General features: G+C 47.4%; 1 protein-coding gene across 4 annotated transcripts in view; it reads right to left on the bottom strand.

Moving 5' to 3' along the window:
• Positions 1–2281: 2281 nt before the first annotated feature.
• Positions 2282–25705, bottom strand: part of LOC144720557 (electrogenic sodium bicarbonate cotransporter 1-like) — a 57502-nt gene continuing 34078 nt past the window's right edge. For 2 of the 4 annotated variants that reach the window (XM_078597356.1, XM_078597354.1), the window contains 13 exons: positions 25483–25616; positions 24674–24945; positions 21956–22026; positions 18567–18767; positions 17389–17502; positions 15406–15567; positions 13466–13644; positions 11943–12015; positions 10381–10449; positions 9352–9525; positions 8005–8187; positions 7208–7290; positions 2282–6609 (listed from right to left, as the gene is read on the bottom strand). In XM_078597356.1, coding sequence (XP_078453482.1) covers positions 6438–6609; positions 7208–7290; positions 8005–8187; positions 9352–9525; positions 10381–10449; positions 11943–12015; positions 13466–13644; positions 15406–15567; positions 17389–17502; positions 18567–18767; positions 21956–22026; positions 24674–24945; positions 25483–25616 — 1887 coding nt within the window. In that variant the 3' untranslated portion in view covers positions 2282–6437. The remainder of the gene's footprint in view (positions 6610–7207; positions 7291–8004; positions 8188–9351; positions 9526–10380; positions 10450–11942; positions 12016–13465; positions 13645–15405; positions 15568–17388; positions 17503–18566; positions 18768–21955; positions 22027–24673; positions 24946–25482; positions 25617–25705) is intronic. The other 2 variants (XM_078597353.1, XM_078597355.1) reach the window with 2 other exon arrangements.

Genomic DNA, 25705 nt, shown 5'->3' on the forward strand with positions numbered 1-25705 from the left:
AACAGCGAGCCCCGAGTTCACATTGCTAAAAGAAAACCACACACACACACCACTCATTTCTAGTTGTGAGAAAATGAACGCTTGCGTGATGAGGACAGAAATTGTCTCCAGCCAGGAGCGACAGTCACACTCGGGGGTGTTGGGGGGGGGCTACAGTCACACTCGGGGGTGTTGGTGGGGGGGGACAGTCACACTCGGGGTGTTGGGGGGGGGCTACAGTCACACTCGGGGTGTTGGTGGGGGGGGACAGTCACACTCGGGGTGTTGGGGGGGGCTACAGTCACACTCGGGGTGTTGGTGGGGGGGGACAGTCACACTCGGGGTGTTGGGGGGGGCTACAGTCACACTCGGGGTGTTGGTGGGGGGCGACAGTCACACTCGGGGTGTTGGGGGGGGGCCCTGCTGTGGCCGATTGGTTCGCTCGCGGTTCTGCTCGACCGGGGTCGGCCACCTGTCCGCGACGTGGGAGGATCCACACGCGTCTCGCCCAGGGAGCGCTGCGTGACGCCAGTCACTGCGCACTGCGGCTCGAGACATATCCAGGGTTGGGTTCTTTGTTGCCAAATTGTAACCCCAAAAAAGGCACTTGTTATTCTTATTTACCGACCCCCTGTGATAGACAAAGTTTTACCCCTCCTCCAACAACAATCGCCATTCGCCACGAAGTGGCCGTGACGCCACCACGGCGCTTGTGCCAGGCTAGGTGCACGTTGGGGCCACTTGAAGTGTCGAACGCCCCGGTGGCAAGGAGGAGGTCACGGGACAGACCCAGTAGGCGCCATGAAGTGGACTGACTGAGATGTGCCAACTCCGACAACATATATGTAATCATCAGAGCATGCGTGTCTGCATGTTCACCCCAAGCCCCCGTGTGTGGTTAATGCGAACTTGATTTCTTGCAAAAAAAATTTATGTTTGGTGTTTGAGCATCTTAACACCTGTTTTATTGCCAGAAAGGGTGAAACCTATTAATTGTCCGTACATGTGAGATGACAAGCGTGTTCCACCATAGCTCTGTTGTGAGCAGCAGAGGGCAGTACACAAGCAAGGCACTGTAATTGCTGCACTGTACAACTATGCTCCCATCATGACCAGTTTTATTGTCCTGTGCTATCATGTTAAATATGTTCCCGTGTATTTACAGGTTCCCGCTGCAGCAGCAAGTATTACCAGCGTTGGAAATAGAGAACCGAGGGCTCAAATACCATGGATTTTATCCAAAATTTTGTGGATCCTTGCAAATATATAATGCATCTGAAATATATTCTTCAATATATTGTTTCTCCATATGCTTGAATGATTTATATAAATATTATTTTATTATTTCCCTTCTACGTGAATTTAACGAAAGAACCAATAATATGAATCCCTGCAGTCACAAAAGCTTCAAATCAAGATGAATAACAAGCTTACTATTAATGTTGCATTGGCTCTCGTACAAATTTGGACGCTTACTATTAGTGTTGCATTGGCTCTCGTACAAATTTGGACGATGGTAAATTCATTATAAATACCTTTTTTTTATGTATCACTCATTAGCATTGTTGGTAAAATGTGTACAATTGTTTGTGAGACTTGTACCACTTACAAGTCATGATTGGCCATGATCAATCCAAGTCTGAATGAAGGCCCCCATAGGCCATCGACAATTCAGTATTTCAATCTCGTGAAGGGACAATGCATTTAGTCCGTGCACACGAGCTGATTTCATTGCTTCATCTTCATGGTGGACGACCTCTGGGCCACGTAACCTCCCCCGAGTCTCAAGAATTCATCAGTCGAGTCCTGCATTGGGATGTTTTGGCGAATTCCATCAACGCGTGTTTGGCATGCGGCAGAAAACTGGAGTGCGCAGAGGAAACCCGCACCTACACGAGGGTAGACTTGGGGGGTCACACAAAGCTTCGCACAGATCGATTCAATAATCCATTGCTGTACTGCAATCTCCTGGCCACCTCACACACCTGATTGTACGTCAGTACAATACGTTAGTTACATTACGGAGGGACCACAGGATTGTGGATATTATATAATTGGCTCACAATCACAAATGGAGATACGCACCTATAAATGAGCGTTTGAGTTGTGAGGACATTGACTCTTGACGAGACACAATACACATTTCCAAAGATGATGGTGGCTCAGAAATCTATTTGCAAATAAACATATCCCCTTGATGTGTTGATGCGTTTTGGGAGGTTATATGTTCAGAACTCAATTTGCAATGAAATCAACCTTTGTACGAAATTTGCACGGGTTTAACTTAATCAAACAATAGTAGTTTACAGTTGTACTTCTTTATTATAATTTTCTTTGTATATAATACACATACTACACTTCATAATCACGCTACATCGACACTCTTTAGGTGTGTGTGTAGAGAATTTTACAATTCAAGTATTCAAATCACTGCAGATTAACGTACTGCATGTATGTTAACGTCACACCGCGCAGCCTTGCAACAGGGACAATTCCTATTACGGCAACAACAAACGACGAATTTACAAACGGGGATTTATTAAGGGGCCATCTGTTTAGTACGCACGCATGGAGGGGGGGAGGGGGGGTTAACCCAAATGCGTATGCTTGCGTATGGGGGTCTACTGACAATGTACGCATAGGAAATGGGGGGGGGGGTGGTGAAGCCTCGATAATAATGTGTCTCCATTGGCCTTGGAATTAGTTAGTCCAGCGGTGGACTGTTTGCTTAAACACGTGAATATTATTAATCCTTGATCGTTTATGCGTGGATTAAATATCGGCAGTTCTATAGGATTCAGGGGGGGGGTGTAAAAAGTCCGCGTGCGTACAGGGAGCGGAGAGGGGTCAAGTTTTGACATGTTTGCGTACCTACTAAATATATGGCCCCTATTCAGAAAACCCCAGATCTGCTTGTTCACTCTCGTCAAATGTCAGGCGTGAAATCTCACAATGCAAAGCAAGAAGAGGAGTTGACGGTGATGTGAAAACAAGGATTGGGTGTACGTGATGCATACAATTCAATCATCATTAGCCATGGTCATTCCACAGCTGGATGCATTTACAATGCAATACATGTATACAATTTGGATTCACATTGCGTATAAATGCGACCACACCTCGTGGCCCTGTACATAAACGGTGGAGACATTAAATTTATACAGAGAGGCAGTCACTTGCAGGGAGAGGGGGCCACAAGGGAAGGTCTGGAACCTGGATTTGAACAGGGGGCAGGGAGCCAACAACACGGCTGGCTGCATGAAGAGAGTTCCGGACGATGGGGGCAGCAGACAATGTACACACTCCCACGTGTAGGGCTGCCACAGACAGTAGGACATGTCTGGCAACGTTCACACATCTTCTTGGTTCTTTCGGTAAAGTCACGTAGAATGGAAATAATAAAAATAAAACATAATAAAATATTTATATTATTATTTTATTTATTATATTATATTATTTTATTATGTTTATTTTTATTATTTCCATTCTACGTGACTTTACCGAAAGAACCAAGAAGATGAATCTCTGCAGTCACGAAAGCTTTAAATCGGAACGTTCACACAGTCCTGGTACCTGAGATGAAACGACAGGCAGCCACGTGCAGCAGTTTCGAGCCCCCCTGCGTTTAACTTTAGACCATCCGAAGCGGGAGAATTGTCGGATGTTGCGGCATTAATTGGCGTGGGGCGATAGGTGCAGACATTTTCGATTTAGTGTGTTGAAAGAGTGTAACCATTCGGCACCCCAACCTTCTCCCCGAGTTATTTAATGAATTGGCAAGATGCTAGACCACGATTGTATTCGAGTATTTTTTTTTATCTCGTTTGTATAGTTTCCTCTTTTTTTCCTGCTTCTTAAAAGTTGCGTTTGCTCCATTCGCCTAAATCAGCATCACACTTGCATAGTGTTTACATACAAGCAAAACATCCATTCTTACGCACAAGATTCAATGCATGTATCACGAGCCTTAATAATCAATGCGAATCGTCGAATACATTTTTCGTTACACCCCTATTGTGTTACTTTTGACAAGACACTCTGCAGTAGCCATATTAAATGATCTAATAGCGCAGGGGTGAGAAACCTTTTCCATCCTCAGGACAAAATCGAACTTTCGAATGCTCTTGGCGGCCCACACATTAACACACACAAACACAAATCAGCCATCGCTGGTCACTCCAAGATTCCATTGCAGTGACTTTACTAAAATTAGAAACGCAGTGTTGTTGCTAGGTGAAAAATATTCATCCCTCATACCCGATTAGTGTGGTTTAAAATGCTTATTGTGATGGATCAATATCTTGTTTGCTGCTACAGAGTCGTAGGCCTCGTGTGGCCACGGGACATATGAAATGCAGTAGCAGGCTAGACATGGCCCACAGGCTAAATGTTCCCAACACCTGCGCTTTACAGTGACAATGTGAAATATGCCTAAATACCCAACGCATCAATAATGCTCACATTGTTGCCACGAGAAAAGGGCGAATAATAAAAAAAACCTTAAAATAACCGTTTCGTAAAATACTACAATTACCACAATTTTCAAAAAGAACAGATACCCACACTTCCTGTATTGGGAGTGCATTGTCGCTGAGCACAGCGCATTGTGAGAAAGGTAAGTGCAATGCATCATGGGGACAAGGTGAGCAGCTCAGCCCATGCTCTCGCAAAGCAGCTTGGGAAATAAATTAACGGCTCGGTCTCCCAAAAACAACTGCCACAGCGTCACACACATCGTGTCACAATATACTTTGGTTCTGAAATCGAGACATTTTTTGTGAGCAACGAAGCAACTAAAAAAAACATTTTCTTTGGGTATTTCGGTAAAGTCACGTTAACATTTTTTGTTACTACGTGACTTTACCGAAAGATTCAAATAATATCAATTGCTGCAGTCACGGAAGATTTAGGTCAAGATAAAAATACATTGCTGGGACTTGTGTTGTTTTCACTATCACCATCAGCCACGGTCAATCCACTGCTGGATGAAGGCCTCCGATCATTTGTCGCCATCCTGCACGGTCCCCTGATGTCGTTTTTTTTAAAATTCAGAATAAAGATGTGCCGCATGCAGTGCCGATGTAAAACAGGTGCCGAGTTATTCAAACTGCTGTTTAAAAAAAACGATAACTATGTGCGAAAGAAGATTACTGTATTGATTTTTTTTACGTGTGATATTGAGATATATTAAATCCAAGTCTTATTAACAAGACAAGCGCAACTGTCAAGTTTGTAGGAATGTGGTGACCCCAGGTTTTACGACATCATTGCAATTACAGGACCACTGTTTCTAAGTTTGCCCATGATTTAATTTCGTTATTCTTACAACTTCATTTTTTTACGTGACATATTTTGATCAGAGCATTACACTGCACGCACAGGCTTGTACGGTACATCGTAAGCCGCAGCAGTGTTAAAGGCTAAACAACAAACACATTTAAAAGATACAAGTGCAGCAATGTAAATGAACAATAAAAACACTCGATTTTTGTTTGTTTACTTCCACTTCTTATTTCTTTACATACATTACAGCCGGTGAGACGGATAAACACGCACTACTATTTACAGTGCAGGACCAATAGTCACAAGACGTAAACCCTCCTCCCCACTTCTGTACAGCGTATCACCTCACTGGCTCGGAGGGGAGTTGCACGCCTCAGCGAGTGGGCGTTTCGCAAGACGTATCACTTTTTTCCACTGGCACATCCAAGCTGCACCGGGGCCCGTGCCGTGCCGAGCCAGAGGCCACAGTGGCTCAGTTGGCGCGCCACGTTTTTCCACCTCAGAACCCGAGCCGTGCCACGGACGCCCGCACGCACGCAACACGTGACGTCGAAACGCGTGCAAGGTGACGTGCCGACGTTGTGACCTCACAGTGCGCCCACGTCATGCGCATTGAACACGGAATTAGCCGTGCCCTTGCGTGGCTAGATTGAGAATGTCTTGCGAGGCCATGGCTCGGTGTGGAAAATTGCCAGTGGAAAACAACCTGTGCTGGCACGGTTTGGATGTGTCAATGGAAAAAGGGGATCGATGTGGGGATCGTAGCAGGGGAAAATCACAGTTTGGTCAAAAGAAATGCGCTGTGGTCATACGAAATGTAGGACGATTGTAGAAAAGTTTCAGAGTGTGCAGAATCACCACAAGGATCACAGAATCGTTACAGGGTTTGCATAATCATCGCAGAAATTGCAGCATGGTTACAGGGAAAACATGGTTTAGGGATTACAGAAATGTTTCAGGGATCACATACTTGTTGCAGGGATCACAGAACAGTTGCAAGGATCATAGCGAATGGCTGCGATGACTGCAGAACGATTGGACGGATCGTAGAGTAGTTGTAGAGAACACAACTATTGCAGGGATCAATCAACGGTGGAAGGGATGACACGGAACGGATACCAGGATCGCGCGATCGCAGTCGAACAATCGTAGTCGCGCGATCGCAGCAGCCGGGATCACAGCATGGTCTCTCCCCCACGGTCGCGCTGGGACAGCGGCGGCTTGTCCGGGTCCGTGTCGCAGTCCGAGTCCACCTGGATGTTGAACTGTGGCACCGAGTGGCCACTCACCTGCGCCTTGGGGCTGGAGGTGGGGGACGGGCACGAGATCTTTAGGTGCAGGGTGATACTACGGGGTGACGGATAGGGATGAGCAGGTGGCATTGGGGGGGCGAGGGGCATTGGGGGGGAGGGCATTGGGGGGGGGCATTAGAAGGGCATCGAAGACAAGTTGGGCCAATGGGAGTCATGCGAGGCAGAGATAATGAAATACAGGAAAGGAAGGGGTGGGAGGGAAGTGAAGGAGGAGGTGAGGAATTGAATGATGGAGGGACATGCATGTGAAATTAAATCGTAATGAAAAAAACATTTAGAGGGAAGTAAGAAATTGGTTGTGGGAGTAAATAAAAAAAAATATAGAGACGTTCACGAAGGGCTCAATATATGGTAAATCAAGGTAATGAGAGAAGCAATGCAGGATGGTATCACAAAAAGCAATGGAGGAAGCGACAGAATTGAAGGAAGCAACGAATCACAGAAACAAGGAAGGAAACAGTGGAGGAGACACAAGAGCAAAGAAAGTGATTAGTACTGTTGAGATGTGCTCAGAGCAACGTAAGCCTGTTAAACACAGAGAGAGAAAACCGTGACCACAATCACAGAGCACCGTTACATTCTCGACGATGCGGACATCGACAAGGCACCGCTAGCTGCGGTGGGGCAATTACCGGCGATCCTTGAGATCCGCCTGGCTGTTGGGAAGGAGCTCGGCGCGCAGCTGCTCCGCAGACGCGACGGGCCTCAGCTTTTCCTGGGAATGATAAAGCGAGAGACGGACACTCGCGGGTTCGGCCGAAGATGTCCACGTAGGAATCTGGGCGGCTCAAGGGCTGCCACCTCGCCTCTGCTGGTTAAACACTGCCCCACCTCATCCCACCATCCCCACCGTGCTTCATCGTGACGGTGCTGATGTTCAGAGTGGGGGGGGGGGGAGGGTTTGGGGGGGGCGGGTACCACGAAGCAGTGCCAATTCTAATACACAGGAAATGGGATGGGGTGGGGGGCACTTAGGGGGCACCATCGATTATGGGGGGGGGGGGCGGTAGGCCCCCATATCCACAGCCTCAGTTGGCGATGAGAAAGAGCAGACCTCGGAGGGGAAAGTGTTGACTGAGCAAATGCTGTGGGATCTAGCAGAAGGAAGGAGGCGATGGCGAGATGTGGAGGCATCGTCGACATTGGCTGGGATGACCTCTTTAACAGCATGGGGTAATGCATTGGGATGTTGGGCAAATCCCGTGAATGTACGAATGGGAGTTTAAATTTACGTGGTAGGTAAAGGAAGCACATCACACTTAACGGGGGGGGGGGGGGGGGGGGGGCTAACACTCGACATTTCCCTCTCGTGGCTACCTTGCAGAGCCACTTTTGTAACATCTAGGGCAAGGCCCTGCCGGCCTCTCCAACCGGGCCTCGAGCGCCGCTCGGCTGGCGAGGGCTGCGCTCATCGGCGACGGGCGCTCACGTCGTCGCTCTCGCTGTCGGTGCCGCCCTTGGATTTCTTCTTCTTGTGCTTCTTTTTATTCTTCTTCTTCTCGTCCTCCTTCTTCTTCTTGTCCTTCTCCGGCATGATGTCGTCCAGCCAGCTGAGGTCGTGCTGGGAAAAGACGCACTCCATCGTCTTGCGCACCACCAGCAGCGCCAGCACCTGACGAGGCCCACAAGGACAACACAGAATAAATTTCGATTTAAAGCTTTCGTGACTGCAGGGATTCATCTTCTTGGTTCTTTCGGTAAAGTCACGTAGAAGGGAAGTAATAAAAGAATAAAAATAATAAAAATAATAAAATAATATAATAATATTTTTTTATTATGTTTTATTTTTATTATTTTATTACTTCCCTTCTACGTGACTTTACCGAAAGAACCAAGAAGATGAACACAGAATAAGTAAATAAGCAGGAGACAACAGGTTCGAGTGTTCCCTTTGTATCAAGGTGACAACGCGAAAGTGGAGGGGGGGTGGGTCACGCCGGGTGGCCACGTCACCCGGAGTGCCCCCCGAACTCGGAACGTGACCGTCACTCGTCAAGCAAGGTCACCGCTGCGCCAACCCAGCCTCACATTGTCAACCGTGCAACCACCGTGGAAAAGAGCAGAAGGAAGGAAGTGATGGCCAGTTGCTGGTGGCATCAGCAGCATTGTGGGTGTGGCAGTTGACTTCAAACACAACAGTATACGCCGGGCAAGCTACCAAACTCAACTATAACACAGTGAGAATAATTTTATTATGTTTTATTTTTATTATTTTATTACTTCCCTTCTACGTGACTTTACCGAAAAAACCAAGAAGCAAAAAGGTCCCATGATGTAGATGCTAATCCCTACGCTTATTCTTAAGATGATTTTGCCTCTCACTGCTACTGCCATAACGACCTGTTTATGTGGCAAGTGCCATGACGGGGGGGGGGCAGGAAGGGGGAGGGGACTCGCCATGACGGGGGGGTAGGAAGGGGGGGGTAGAAAGGGGGGTGGTAGGAAGGGGGGGGTAGGAAGGGGGGGGTAGGAAGGGGGGGGGTAGGAAGGGGGGGGTAGGAAGGGGGGGGGTAGAAAGGGGGGGGGTAGGAAGGGGGGGGGGTAGGAAGGGGGAGGGGACTCGCCATGACGGGGGGGTAGGAAGGGGGGGTAGAAAGGGGGGGGGGGTAGGAAGGGGGGGGTAGGAAGGGGGGGTAGGAAGGGGGGGGTAGGAAGGGGGGGGTAGAAAGGGGGGGGGGTAGGAAGGGGGGGGTAGGAAGGGGGTGGGGTAGGAAGGGGGTGGGGTAGGAAGGGGGGGGGGTAGGAGGGGGGGGGCAGGAAGGGGGAGGGGACTCGCCATGACGGGGAAGATGATAGCGGCCACGGTGGACTTGAGCACCCACAGCACGGCGAGGCAGACGATCTGGATGAAGGTGAAGAGGTGGATCCTCCTCAGGGGCACGTGGCGCAGGTAGATGAAGTCCGGCTGGTGCTTGGCTGGCATCATGAAGAGCGCTATGCGGTCCATGAACTGTAATGGACGGGGGGTGGGGGTGCAGTGTTTACTGTGCATGTCGGTAATATGATCGCCACCTCGACAAGCTACCCGGGATATTTAATGAGAAGAAGGATGCATCACAATACCAGAAGGGGAGAGAGCAATGCAAGTAAATGCGTTGTCTTGAATGGTGTATTCTTGTTATTACTACACAGGTAACAAAACTGGGACTTTTAATGTCCCTGAAAGAGAGGACGATCCTGGGAAAACCCAAGTTCAAGTTCATTTCAAGTTCATTTATTAGGTGTAGCCCTGTGAGCCATTCGGCTCTTGAATCGGGTGCAACCGCAACAAACAAAAAACCAAAACATGAACAAGAAAACATCTTAAAGTGACTATGTGACTAAGTGCAAACAGAAAATCCAAGAAAAAACAGCAAAATATTGCTGAAAAAACACCGTACCCCAACGCTGTGTGCAAAAATCCAGGACAGGTAACACAACTCTAGCCGGTAAACCTGTGGCAAGATCCCACCAGTGACTTCATTCCACATAGTAACGTTCGTTAGGTGACGGTAACAACATTAATTCTCAGAGCTGGAAGTTAGCCACATTAATTGCGCAACCAAATGGTGATACTGTTCGACAGTTTTTGTTGTGCAATTGTTGGTGATCGGACTGAGATGACAGACGCATTGCACCTCGGTGAACCCAGAGCCCAATTTGACCGTGGGCCATTTCGCAGATTCGACCTCAGGATCTCAGCAGTGCCAGGCTCAGCGCTCTGACCTCTGAGCCAAATGGCCATCTCGTAACTCGTTTAATCCTTCACAGTGGCCGTAATACGGCGTTGGCATGTGGAACGGGCTCTCCGACACAGCAGACCGACCTGTACTCCATTGAGAGATGCAACTCCCATGTAGAGGAAGACTCCGTACAGCACTGGCATGGGGATGAACTGCAGCATGGCATTTGGGGATTGGAGTGGGAGGGGGCAGGCAAGAAATACAAAAAAAACCCATTAATTCTCAGGCCACAGCCTGCACGATGTTACAGACTGCAGGAAGGTAACTGCCGTGCAGGAGCGGACTGTTAATATTGCCTTTAAAAAAAAAATCCAGATTAATTTTGCAAACTCTCCGGGCAAGCTGCAAAGCAATGCCCACCGCATGAATGATTAAGCATGGCTCATCAATAATTAATAATATATGCACACTTCCTTAAAATATTACATATATATTTTTCACCATTAACACCTCCTACTGTGAGAATCCCTGTGCATTTTCTGAAGCATCCGACGGGGTAGAGGGACATCTATTGGTAACACTGTACAACTACAGCTCACAGCACAAACGTAACGTTCACGACTAGATTGAAATGCAAGTCATGCGTCAACACGCACAGCCCAGGGTTTCTTAGTCTTGCCGCATCACACGATTCCCACGTTTGTAAGGCCACTTCATCAGGGAAGCTGGCGGCTCAATTTGTACACCAAGGATCTGGGCATGGCCTGGATTCCCACAGCAGCATTACTGGGCCACGCTGCTGAATAAAAATTGATTCCCTCCCAAAGGAACCAGATATATATTCCCATCTACTTACTTGTATCCCTGGGTGAGGTTGGCTAAGCGGGTGCCTGACATATCCAGCTGTTGTGAGGCTCTCGGCGTCTTAACACACCGGTCAATAAGAGTGAAATCTTGCCTCGTGGTGCCATGGTAGAGCGCCCTGACCACTGAACACACCCCTTATATAAGCGGAAAACATGGCCCCTTCAACTGGTCCATCCTCGGAAGCAGTCGTGATGCCACGGGGTCAGTGTGGTAGCAGGATACGGCATAGATGCTGTATCTCGAGTAATTTTACTTTAGAGCTGTGTTTGTCCAAAACATAAAAAGAGAAATACAACAGAAAATGTAAAAAATTATATTTTTCATCTTGGGAAAGTGCAACCTAAACCTGCATTAAACCAAATAACAATTATTTTCTCTTAATCTGGAGGGATAGAGAGATATGGTGGTGGAGGGAGGGAGGGCGTGGGATTTTTTTCTATTTACTATTTTCATTTTACCAGGTAAGGCCCACTGAGCTGTATAGCTCTTTTATACAAGTGAACCGGTCACAAATGATAGCTCAACGAAGTAGCTTATCACGTGGAAATGTATAGCAGTCAAATACTGTAAACGCATGCTGATTCTAAATTTGGAGGGAAAAACCGGAGGACCCAGAGAAAAATCCAGGCGTCAGGGTTTGGATCGAACCTACGACCTCCTGTATACCAGGTGAGGTAGTTAACATCTCGCCACCAGAAACGGGGGGGGTAGGGGGAGCCCATCGAGTCATGTAGCCCTTGACGTGTGGAGACAAAAGAGGCCACGCTGGGATAATCTTGAAATGTCCTAGCATGGCTCGATTAATATTTACGCTCATCGTGGAATCGTAGCAAAGTACCTTGAGGATGGGAGCCAGGAACACAGACACTCCCGTGAGCACAAACACCAGGACGCCGGTAATCCTCTGCTCCCTGTGGAACGGAGGACACGAATGTCACATCCCGTGCCGTGGTGAGACACCCACTTGCTTAGAATCAGTAGAATTACAGAGGTGGACGGAGTGAGTCGCAGCGCGAGCAGGGAGAGAGAGAGTGTGCGAGAGAGCGATAGCCACCCAAAATAAAAATAAAACATGTTTGCATATGCGGCCATTGCCCGAAACATCGCCCGTTATATATATTTTTCCTTTTTTTTAAGGCGGTGTTATTTACGAATGCGTTGAGTTTTTTTTTGTATTGCTGTTGGAAAAATGGTAGCCTCTGCCCAATTCTTTTGAGTCGCTATTATATATTTTCTGCTGATCTGGCAAATTTTCGTGAAAACTCAGCAGAAACCGCTTATCCTGTCTGGCTGCAGTGGCACACCGCTGTGATCCATCGGTTCGGAGAAGAGCAGTCGGTGGATCACAACAATTGTGTGAAACGTGCGATTCCTCTGTGCTGCGAGGTGGCCAGGATGTGGTCGGACAGTAAAAAGATTCTTCCGATTCATAATTGCAGACCTTTTCGGTGTTATCTCCTCGTGTGCGCGGCTTTTCTCTCTGTACTCCGGTGGCTTCATCCAACACAACACCCACTGCTGTGTTATCAGTGGTGTTGCCATCGCTTCAGGTCAGATAGGCAGTGAACTCTACCTCCGGGTTTTTTCAGTCAAGGAATCCATGCAGCCTCTCAGAAGAACAGGTCTGGCAACAACCCAACAGGCCACTCATGCCTGAGACATCGCCACTCCTTTCAATTTATTCGAATGCTGGCTGTCCGGAAGCCATATAGCTCGGCCCCTATTGGCGTGGCCCACTAAGCTGGGACTAACCAAGAGATACAATAATCTGCAGATTAATGAGATGATGTTGAAGCCGTAGACAAGAGATAGAGGCTACTGAGATGCAACCCAAGATAAACAAGAGGGAGATGATACCGTACATTACGACAATATGATATCGTGTCGGAATACATGATGTCCTTTGACCCGATGGCACGAGCCAATTTTATGATGTGGACTGCAAGAAAATATATCCCAAGGACCCTGATCTAATTCATAAATCACTCGCTCACATCACCTGCAATTACAAAACCCGATTTGGGGAGCGGTGGTGTAGCGGTTAGCGCGCTGCACGACGAACCTGGCGACCCGAGTTCGATTCCCCTCGGTCGATTATCCCCTAGTTCCACTCAGCCTCTAATGAGTTCCTGGTGCGGTGTGTAAAACATCACCACTGGGGAGACAAAGACGACCGGGCGTGGTGTTGGCCACCCACCCCCTCGTGTGTTTTTCAGGCCTTCATAGGTACTACTCGTTAACAGCACTTGCCCCAGCAGTCTCTCCAGGCTATACGGGGGGGGGGGGGGGGTGAGGGGGTGGGGGTCTTTGTCTTTTGGTCCGGAGCCGCGACACGTCTCCGTGCGATCCCAAGCTCTGCACCTGACTCCCAGAAACTTGGGCTGCTCTCCCGGGGCCGACGTCTCCGTCTCCATCTTGAGGCTGTCGATGTGGGCGATGGAGAGCACGGTGGCGGCCACGTACCAGGGCAGGCCCAGGAAGGAGCACGTGGCCATCAGCACGGCCACCCAGAACAGGTCCAGGTGGTACCCGGAGCCTTTCTGTGAGACCCCCACAACACACAGCCAGGAGAAGTTCGCGGTCACCCAGGGTCAACCACCACCTGCAGAAATACTGCTATCACCATCAGCACCACCACTGCAAAAGCCGTTACCGCCACCACGTGTAGCAGCAGCAGTAGCAGCAGCAGCAGCAACACCGCCATCAGCACCGCCACTGCCATTGCCGTTACCACCACAACCACCACCTGCAGCAGCAGCAGTAGCAGCAGCACCATCTCTTGGCAAGCTGCACAGTGTAGTGTGGAACTCACATACAAGGGTAGGTTAACTGAATAGGGAAACCCCTTCCACTAACTTGTGCACTCTGCAAAAACAATGACATGATAATAAAGAGAGGGGCCACTGCACAGTGACGTCTCAACCAAAACCCTTGAGAATTTCATTCAATATCAAGAATCCGCAGTTATCGCAAAGTCAATGTCTGACTTGCAAGGAGGACTCTTACAGCCTCACACCACCACTATCCTGGGTCTTCCTCTCAGTCGCCAACTTTCTGGGTGCCACACCACTGCCTGTTATAGTAACCAGCCCTCCCACATTCTGCAAACGAGTCCCACCCATTGTAACCATCTCTCTCTCTCATTACATCTACATTTTCCAGATCCTTTGGTGGCTCAACTACTTTGGTGGAGCGGTGTTGGTGGCACAGCAGCTGGACGCAAGGGCGGCACCTTGCCCTGGGCTAAAGGGGACGCTTAGCTGCGGCCCTAACTCCTTGCATTCTCCACATGCACCTGGATTGAAAGACCAGCAGCGTTTTTTTTTACTTGCCTTGAATATTAGAGGCATTGATCAAATTCAAAGAGGACACATGGGGATATATTTCAAAATTAAGCCATATGCGGTCAGGAATTGTTTCATCAATCAGCGCGTGCTGTGGCCACAAATGACATTGTGGGTTATACAAACTTAATTATAAGGTGGCCAATGCTTTCTTGGGATATATATTGTAATTGGGGACTGGACTTTCAAACCAGAGGCATTTGGTTCCCTCTCCAAACACGGCAGTTGAAAGAATAGGGAACATTTCTTCAATTATCCCCCCCCGCATCCTCTGTTCAACCAACAGCATAGATGGTTCAAGGATCACGGTCAATTGGCAGGTTACGTATTTTGACGTAAAGCGTGGGTACTCTCAGCTCTTCCAAGACGTCTGGCTGGTATGGAAGAGTAGGAAAAGCACCCCCTAGTGGAGGCCCTTTTGTCAGCAGTGGTGTGAGCAAACCATAGTATTTTTACACAGCCAGGGAACTGTCTAATCCATTATCACGCACTGTTGCCACAGCCGGCATTCTACGCAATACAACCAAAATTGTAAATGTGACCAAGGCTCTCCTAAACCTGCTTGAAGCCAAACAAACCTCAGTGGGTCTCCAGGAGCAAAGCCATTCCAGAAGAGAAAAAAAAGCATCACGCAAAATGTTTTTTTTTTTCGATTTAAAGCTTTCGTGACTGCAGGGATTCATCTTCTTGGTTCTTTCGGTAAAGTCATGTAGAAGGGAAATAATAAAATAATAAAAATAAAACATAATAAAATAATTCTCACGACGTTTCGGCCACAACACAAGTAGCCGTCCTCAGGTGAAACGTCGTGAGAATTATTTTATTTTATTCTTATTATTTTATTATTTCCCTTCTACGTGACTTTACCGAAAGAACCAAGAATAACAATGTTTTTTGTTCCTTAACACATCGGGTGATAAATAATATATATTATTGTTAATTCTTTTAAACTGTAACCTTGAGCTTGTTCTCCTTGCGGTTGACGATGATGGCGGTGATCTGCTGGTCCATGAAGACGAGGATGGTGATGAGGATCGCGGGCACGGCGGACACGAGGTACACCCACCAGGGGTTCCCTCCGAACGGCGGCACAAACCAGCCGCGCTCAGGGCTCGTGGGCTGTGGGTCAAGGGGGGTCAAGGCGGGTCAAGCATTCGGGGTTTTTGCCAAGATGCGGAGCGAGGAGTGGGAAGGGAGTGGAGCAGGTGGGGCGGGAGGTAAAGGGCAACGGTGGGAAGGATAATTCATTCAATCGTTCATTTATTCATTCATTTATTCATTCATTAAGGGTTATAAATGAGAAGGGGGTGTGGGAAGAGGAAAGATAATGTTAGACACGCAGGGTGCACAATCACTCTGATGGCATAATTTCACAGGTAATACAGTCATATTTAACTATGTATAACTCAGAAACACACATTTGAATATGTTACCCATTAATTCATATAATATAGTAACTTTAAACAAAGAATATTCATATTTAAAATATTGAAAAAAATGTTACTTGAGAATGTATTATTTTAAGGAACTGCCAAGCAAGCAGAGCACACAGAAGTGATTGAAATGAATAAAAATGAGAAAAGATACAAATATTTAAAAAGGGCACTTTTAAAATATGGATTCCAAAGAACTCTACCCAGGTTTAAAGACAGCACGAGACAGCTCCAGGTGTGGCTAAAGAAACCGCTGCTGCGCCTCCGTTGAATGTGATCGTGTATTTATATACGAGAGTGGAATTTGGCCATTATGAAAAATATATATGTGGAAATGCGATAGCCACTGAGGCCACATGGCTCATTCATATATAGCAGCTCAATAATACAGGGGTCATCTTTTCAAACCTAAAGTTAACTCTGACTATCCAAACAGCTATCTCGGGGTACAGATGACAACTCCAACATCTGCATGGTGCGAGGGATCTTTACCTGCTACTCAGACACCGCCTGCATTCAGGACGTTACCTTGAACTCGGTGGGGACCACGAGTTTGGGGGTCTCGAGACCGATCAATATGTCGAGGCCCACGAAGGTGAAGATGGACAAAATGATGGAGAAGTCGCTGATGAGCTTACGGATCTACGAGCAAGAAACAATTGACGGAGCAGCGCATGCGTGTGTGCAGGAGGGACCGGGCCCAGGAGATCAGGAGAGATGGGACAGTCGGGGAGGGACCCAGAGACGTGGTGAAGGGTCAAAGGGCAGGGAGATGCAGGCCGTGGAAGAGGGTCGGGGGCAGGTGGCGTGCGAGACACCGGGTACCCGGGAGGAGAGAGAGAACGCAATTGCGGATAGGGGAGAGCAGAGAGAGCACGGTCAGCACATGGTTGTGCATCCGAAGGGAAAGCAGATCAGCGAGAAGAGAGACACATCGTACAGAGTGTTAGCTTCCGTGGTCATAATTATCCTTCCTAAACGAAGACCTCTGAGCTTTTCTTGCGATGGACATGTAAGTCACGTTCATCTCCAAGGTCACTAACCACTGCAAAATTATTTTTTGCGCACTGTGTATATAGTGTTAACAAAAAAAGGTCACTATTGTATACAATGAACCAGATGTGATGGGTTATTTGGACACTGGTTGATTATTACCATGAATTAAATCACACCTGATTTAAGGCTTTATTGTTTTCCTTCTACGTGACTTTACCGAAAGAACCAAGAATATAAAAATCACACTTGTTTTCATTTAATGATAGCATAACAAGTGTGCACGTGTTGACTACAAAATAACCGCAAGAGGGAAAACTCAGAGGTCTTTCGTCTTCGATGTTGTACTACTTGTTCCCCCGACTGCAGGAGCAGGAGTGAATCAAAGAGGGAGGGGGGCTTAGATTTCCTCCAGAGATCATCATATCAGCTCAGTTGCGAATCACACGCAGCAACAACAACTCAAAGACCGAGAGTGAAATCTCGACGCCGGAGCCTCATCCCGGAGGCAGACCTTGAACTCGCTGGGCACGATCAGCTTGGGCGTCTCTAAGCCCACGAGCGCATCCAGCCCGCAGAACAGCAGGATGGAGAAAATGATTGAAAAGTCACTGATCAGCTTCCTGACCTGGTGGTGGGGAGGAGGACGCCACGGGAGGGGGTGTGGAGGGGTTTGGGGGATTAATCCTTCGAGTCTCAGTGAATGCTGGGCCTCATGAGATGAGAGGGACATTGGGAAGGCAGGTGTAGGTTGTTAGCTGCTCCTTAAAAATGCCTCATTAAAAACATGTATACGTTCTTTTTGTTATGATAATTTTGCTTTTATTTTTCACCAATAGTTTTTTTGTCCTAACCGTTATATAATGATACTAATAATAACTTCAACCTGTAAAGTTCAGCAGAGAGTGAACGACTACTGAAATAAGGGTCAATACTTTCCCACCAACCTTCCTACAGAGAAAAAAAAAGTTCGTCAAACTGACGACAGTCCTGCTGATATTTTCATTAAAAGCAAAACCAAAGTTAGCATGATGTTTTTCTTTTCATACATTCTTTGATGACCAGGCTGAGCTCATCATCTCGTAGCGCCTTATAACCCGGTTTATTCGCCTGGAATCAATCCCAGTATCTCAGTGGTGCCAGACCAGGCCGATTCATTTTGTTAATGATGTAGTAAATGTCACAAATCAAGCGGCTGCAGGAGTCATGTGAACCGAATAATTCCAACGTATGTGAATTAAAATCATTGATTCTTTCACGCACAAATCCCTGCATGTATTATGAGTGTAAAGAGTCAACATCAGTTGACGAACCAATACATCATGCTGGTGCTGTACTATTTGCCCCTCATTCTGCTCCACGTGCGTGCATGCAGAAAGACAAACATCCCCCGCGTAGCCTGTTGCAGACTATTGAGACGAGTGCTGCTAGCGAGCACTTCCTGAGGTCCGATCGGTGCACAAAACGGGTGTTGTGGCCAGCAACACGCCCGGCCGCTTTTACCTACCACACCACAACAGGTAGTCACTATAAAGCCAAGTTGACCCCACAAAGATGCCCAGAAAAAGATCTGACATCACTCGCAACGAGCGTTAGCCACCGCCGGGAATCTTTAGCCCGATCGGCGGGCTCGTAGCGTAGCCCGCCAACCACTGCCGACACTTCCGCTCGACAAGGCGCACGGGCGCTCACCGTGGTGGGGAAGTAGCGGCCGGTCTTGAACCTCTTGAGCGCCATGGTGGTGTAGTAGGTACCCATGAAGAGCAGCAGAGACACGAGGGCCACGTCCGGCACGAACTTGCACGCCTTGCCGTTCAAGCTGCCGCCGTACTTGTAGCACTCCTTCTTGCTGAGCGCCGACCAGTCGGACCCTGTCGCATTGCCCAGGTCCGGCTTGGGGTGGAGGTGCACGAGCGCGAGAATTGCGGGGAAGACGGAAACCGTCGGGGAGAGAATGTTTGGGAATGAAGTGGATGCGAAATAATGAGAGTGGCGTGTTGCACGTCGCGGAAACGTGAGCGTGAGCATGAGAGCCCGCACAGTGAATGGATCAACCCCAAGAGACCGACCTGGGGCAGTGGTCTACACGTGAATGCAGGAAAAGGCTCAACTATCACCAATGACACGGCCTTGTGAACACATTTTTGCGTCACTCGTAATGCTTGTGTTTTTGGAGCTGACTCTTCTCCAGAGCTCTCTATGCTATGGACCGTCGCCTGCAACTGTCAATATATATATTTAAAACAAATGTGTTATAAGACAATGGTTTTGTTACTGCGATGTGTTTCTAAACGTGCTATGGACATAACGTCACGAGATGCCACATCCACTCAGATCTCACATGGAGCATCGCATCTCAAATGAGACGAGCTAATTCTGCGATTCCTTCAAATTAACCGCATCTTCCCACAGGCTTTACTCACAGATAAATCTTGGTCGGAATCCAGTTAAACTGATCGTTTTTTATTTTAAATTTAATATGACGGGTTTTTTTTGCGCGGTTATGTTTGTGCTTAACGGGTAGAGACTACCCATGAACAATACCTGAGAAAGCAAGTTAATCACAGATGGATGCAACCCGAATGTGAATCCAGGATCTCAGCTGTGGTGGCTCAAACCCGAATGTGAATCCAGGATCTCAGCTGTGGTGGCTCAATGCTCTGAGCCACGTAGTCACCTCGATTGTATAAGACAACGTTAATGACAGCAGTCTTGAGCGTTTCTTTCCCTAATTCCGTAATGAATGGATACATGTGCAAATGAGCAAGTAAATATTCAGAAATGTTGGATTAAAACATGCGAAATAAATAAATAAATGTGCACACGGAGAGCCGAGGGGCCCTGTTGGTGGAAACAAAGCGTTACTAATTGTGGTATTAATTTAGGCCTCTTTCTGAATGTAACAACTGCAAAATTAGATGCATATTCATCATTGTACCATCTTTGTTTTACGCACGCATCGCACGAAAACGTATATCGCTGTTCCTCGCACACAGCATGTTAATGCTTAATGGCTTTCAAGAAGTACATGTCATCACATGTGTCTGCTGGTTGCTTACTATTAATAATATAGCTATTTGCCGATGATGCAAAGAAAGTACTGCGCGAAATGAATGTCTTAAAATAACCAACATTGGAACAACGTCCATAATTGTACTATATTTATAACTGTTATATTCTCCCTGCAGTATGAAGGACAGAGTGAACTACGCTGCACCAGCGTTGCGAGCTTATTTACTTATTACTTACAATGCCGCACACAATTAACATGCAAAGGTAGAGGTGCAGCCCTGAAATTGCTTGCTCACGCCACTGCTGACAGAAGGGAGCTCTCGGTTTATATCTGTTGAACTTCATTCGCATCGTACGTATTCAAGCGCGCTAATCGGAGGTGCGGGGGAAGGACGACAAATTTAACACAACAATTTTGATTTAAAGCTTTCGTGACTGCAGGGATTCATCTTCTTGGTTCTTTCGGTAAAGTCACGTAGAAGGGAAGTAATAAAATAATAAAAATAAAACATAATAAAATAATTCTCACGACGTTTCGGCCACAACGCAAATAGCCGTCCTCAGGTGAAAACCAGGTATGTCTATTACTTCCCTTCTACGTGACTTTACCGAAAGAACCAAGAAGATTAACACAAAAAGCTGTTTACAAAGCAATGAGTTTTCAATCTAGATTTTAAAGTGCATAGCTCCGGTGGCTTCCTCATATCGGAAAGGAAAGCGTTCCATGATATTTGGTCTACTCTTCCACGCTGTCCACATGTGTTGGAAGAGGAGCAAGTACCCACACTTGAACAAACCACCCAGCCGATCGACTGAGCGTGGTTCACCGAGCCGTCCTGCTGGGTGGGATGCGTTGTTTATTTATGCTTCCTCTTGCCAAGAAGATACGTCGCAGTTGGGTAGGCGACTTACACTGGAGCAGCACTGATGCATTATCAACAGAGCTGAGCATTTTTAAACACGTGGCAAGCGTCAGGGAGGTAACGCCAGTGCCACGACCAAATGGGCCGAGAGATGAGAGTGCTCGTTTTGGAAAATGTGGCCGTTTATTTAATCGGTGGGCCATAACGAACGTTTTTACTGCCGTTTCTGCTTTGCCAGTGTTGGCAGCGTTGCGCCTTGCACTTAAAGCGCTGAAGCAAGAGCTGCTCTCACTGCAGCAGCATCAGCAATGCAGGGCTGTGATCTCGCATTTTGCTGCAGTGCAGCATTCTCACATGGGGTGGAAAAAAATTACGCCCAGCCATTGGCTATCAGTGCCCTTTCGATTCAGCACAATTTTTTACATCGAAGCCCTAATCTTAACGACCGCAATTTAGTGCCACAATTATCTCAAGCATTAACCCTGCATCTAACCCTTTGCATGCACCCGTAGGTTAACGCCAATGTTGATTCGCAATGCCACGCATTTATATCTGTCCATTTTTTTGCTGTCTTTGCATGGCCGGTACAGTAAAAAGCCCTTTCTGGAGCTGGTTATGATTTTGTAAACTCTACAAACCTTAATCGTTACAAAACTTCATCGAAATAAACCCGCCACAGCCTTCGTGGCCCACATGCCTCGCCTGTTATCTAACGTCACCTAAATAGGACAATTAAAAGCCATTTTTTTTTTACAAAACTTAAACTATTAAACTATTTATATTTGACCAGATAAGGCACCACTGAGCAATGTAGCTCTTTTTCAGCAGCGACCTGGCCACAAATGATAGCTCAACAAAGTGGCTTATCATGGAGAAATGTATATCAGCCAAATACTCGAAACGCATGCTTATAAATGTGGAGGGGAAACCCGGAGGACCGAGAGAGAAATTCACGTGACCACGGGGAGAGAGAGACATGCAAACTCTAAAAGTACACGTATCAAAGTCGGTATCGAACCCATGAACTCCTGTATACCAGGCGAGGTAGTTAACATCTCGCCACCGTGGCACCCAACAACAGAGCGGATCCAACACCGCCCCCCCAACCCCCCTGCCCTGGGGTGCCAGTGGGACTCGTGATGGTGGAACGCGTGCGAAGCCGAGATCGGCGAAGGGGGTGCGGTGTGGCGTGCGCAACGGGCGTACCAGAGAGAGAACGGTGTCGTTAGGACCCAGGGTGGTTGCCACTGTTACCGTACCGTTCACAAAATAGTTGACTGCGAAGGAGAGGAGGAGGGGTACGAGACAAGATGCAACATAACGGCGGCAGGCTTTTCTTAACAATTTTAAACACACACACAAATTGTTCGTGGTCTAATGAGCACACCAGTATGTTACATAATAACGTAAGACATGTAACAGCCCTTTTGTCAATCCACTTCTGGATTATAACTTCTCCACGCTCTGTGGGTCACGGCAGTCGTTTGACTCTCCTTCACCAAGGTGGTCGTAGCAAGTTGGTGAAGGCGGGGAGCATGGATAGGGATACAAATATGGTAAAACTACGGATTTTGCAGCACTGCCCACTACTGCTCACTACGTAGCTCTGCAGCTGCAGGCTACAACAACGTGCTTTATGAATGGTGATCACCAATCCAAGTGCTATCTAGGCCCAAACCTGCTTAGCAGCGATTATAAAATCATAGAATGAATAGCAATTTTATACAGGGGGAAGCATAACACTGCACACACGTGGTATGTTCAAACAAATTGAGTTCTAAATGGAAATACTCTAACTCAGTACATGCAGCTCAGAATGTAAAGCATGCAACATAGAATGCTCTAAGGACCAACATAAGCACTGGATGTCCTAGGTCTCAGGATGCAGGCTCAATGATGTCTTCCGCATCTCAAGCACCAAATTAAACTTAATGCACTTTACTCTCAGCTGCAGCAAATAAGTTTTGGAAATGTTAACTCAAACAGATTGTTCTCCTCTAGGGACGTAATAAAAAAAAAGTCTAAAGATTCCTTTTTTCTAAAAATATTTTACAAAAAACTGAATTTCAAATTATTACAGTCTGTCCGAGATGCCTGTTCACATCGCCATGATCGCAGGCAACCCTGGATGGCACCGGGAGAGAGGGTTGCATTGCGTGGCGGGTATGCTTGAGTGACTCTGCATGGGCTGAACGCGGACGAGAGACACAAAGGCACGTACTCACTCGTGGTACACAGCAGCGCATGTTCACGCAAGGTGGAAGGGGCAAAGAGAAGAGAGAAAGAAAGAAAGAAATCATTGCGTGAGAGTTGAGAGCACGGATGAACTTCGGTGATAAAACACGAACGCCAATGCGGGTAAGAAAAAAACTCGGTAAGAAAAAAAAACTCAAATATTTCAAGAGCCGCAATGCACGTGAATATACGTGACGGTGGTCCTGATTAGATAACGCGTCACGAAGCAGCAGTCCTTAAAGAGCCGCGTGCGGCTCAGGATCAACGGGCCGCCGACAGCTTGCCTACGCAAATGTGGCGGCTGCCTGGCACGTGTGCACGCCTTGCTCCTGCAGTCCAGAAACCATGGCCGGCTTTGTATCTCGACAAGGACGCGAGTTTGAAAACAAATGAAGCTACGCGCAAAATAAATACACTGGCCAGGATGGCGCAAGCGCTCTCGCGTAACACGTCGGCAAATAAAGAATTACAAGTTTAGATTGATGGTACAAGAGTGGAATGAATATTTGATCGTGTCAAATGTACGATTTAGAAGGCAATAAATCTGTTGAAGTTTTCAAAAGCACGCTCGAGAAAAATAGAGGGAGAAATGTGGCACAAGCTAGGTGGGGATTTTTGCAAGGTACAATAGGTTAGGATATAAAATATAAACAGACAGGTTATCTCTAGGAATGCTTATTTTTATAATTAAAACTGAAATTTTATAACAGCCCTCATAGGTAAAATGGAATATTTGAGATTTAAGTTTCTTATCCTGAGTGAGAATGTATCCGTGTCTTGAATATTGTTATAGCTAAGGTCAAATGTGGCAGATTTGCACTTTAATTCCAAACCAAAATTATAATTTTTTCTAAATAATAAAAAACCTATTAATAAAAGATAAGCCCCAAAATTACAAAAGTGCACAAACCTACACATCCACTCAGGCACATCTATAACATGAGATAAGAATTTTTAATACTTTTTTATCTAATGACTTACAAACAGTTAAGCAAAAAAAAAATCAGCTGGGCAGATACTGTGGAGTGGAGAACGTCTCCCTGTGCAGAGTGAGCATCACCACCTCCCCACTTCGCCCTCCAGAGTGAGCCCCAACACAACGCCACTGTTCGCCGGTCAATTCTCACTGAACATTTTTATATCTTCCAGGTCTGCCGGTAGACCGGGAGGTGGCATGTGACTCGTAGCCACAGCCGTAGCGAGGGGATTATGACTGTGGATGCGATGCCCCAGCAGATGCGGATACTGTTTCTGAGGTCAAGTTAAACAGCAAAGGTGCGGCCCTGCAACGTCTTGTTCAACGCCACTGCCCGTGGAAGAGCTTGCACTCGAGCGATGTTGAGAGAGTCCTTCCAGAGAGTACTTTGGCCTCCTCTATCCACGCTGGCCAGCTGTCTTGAAAGCGGTGTGAGGTGCTCACACGTTTTACTCCCAACACACGCGACCTGCCGACGGACTAACCCTGGCGTCGCCGCCGTTCACACCGCTGGGTGGCCAGGAGCAAGTGTGGAGCGGATCTAAGAACAAAAATAACAACACATCGTCGTTGCAATCGAATCGGATTGAATCGCATTGAGTCGGCGACCTCCGTATCTCTGCTGAAACGAAGCCCCTGCACGGTCGCGGGTCATCCCCGGGTCAGCGACGAGCGACGCGGGCAACACGTACGTGTGGAACAGCAGCGCCTACCTGGGTCCGGCGCCTGGCAGCTGCAGCTGTAAAGTGTGACGTAGTCGGGCTTGTAGTCCAGGTTGATGGGGTAGTAATTGAAGAGGCCGAGCATCTTCTTGATGGCGTCGTAGATGAAGATGAAGCTGATGAGGGCGGAGAAGCCCTCCTCGGTGAAGCGGGTGAAGTACTGCACCAGGTAGGAGGCGTCCGTCGCCACCAGAATGAGGCTCATGAAGGCCGACCACAGGCCGATCCAGAGCCGGAACTCCAGATAGTCAAAGTGGTTCTCCCTGGATGCACAGGGATGAAAGAACAACAAAAAAAATCCCCAAATAGGTGCCGATGAAATATTGTGCCCGTTAAAGTTGTTTCTCTTGCACACGTCTCGAGAGGAACGTCGGCTCATTTGTCTGATTTTGAAATGGGACATTTGCACGCTCTGGTCTGAAGATTGCCCTTTAATGAGAGAGAAAAATGACCAATTCACCCGAGTATAAAATAACTCATCACGTAGATAAAAAGTGTGCAGGCTGGAAACAAAAAAACGAATAATACAAAAGACATGTTTTCATGTACAGCCTGCATTGACTGTTGGGGCAATTCAAATCAAGCACCTAATACAGTTGAAAAGGTGTATGAGGGGGTGATATGGCCAAGTCCATATCTGGCCACCGTTGTCTCACCAGCGCTGATGTTTACGCAACAACACACCATCTACTAACCATTCAAGGCTTAGTCGACTTAAGAGAGACCCCAGAGCCACCCGCTACTGACGCCAGCTGTGGCCGGGACGCGTGCGCGTTCACGTGCATGCAGCAACCGCTCACTTGCTGAAGTTAAAGAGGAGTCTCTCAAACACCAGCACGGGTCCCGTGCTGCTCAGGATGATGAGCGGCTGCCCGGCGAACAAACAGAACACAGCGCCAGACAGGGCCGTGCCCAAGAAGCTCTCCAGCACGCCCTGGGAAAATAAGGCACAAGCACACCAAATAAAACCCAACGCTTGTCATTTTAATTTATTTATTCTTTATTGGTTGAGTTAATGAGTTA

Source organism: Lampetra planeri, chromosome 9 (assembly GCF_965212315.1).
Source record: "Lampetra planeri chromosome 9, kcLamPlan1.2.h2, whole genome shotgun sequence".
NCBI lineage: Eukaryota > Metazoa > Chordata > Hyperoartia > Petromyzontiformes > Petromyzontidae > Lampetra > Lampetra planeri.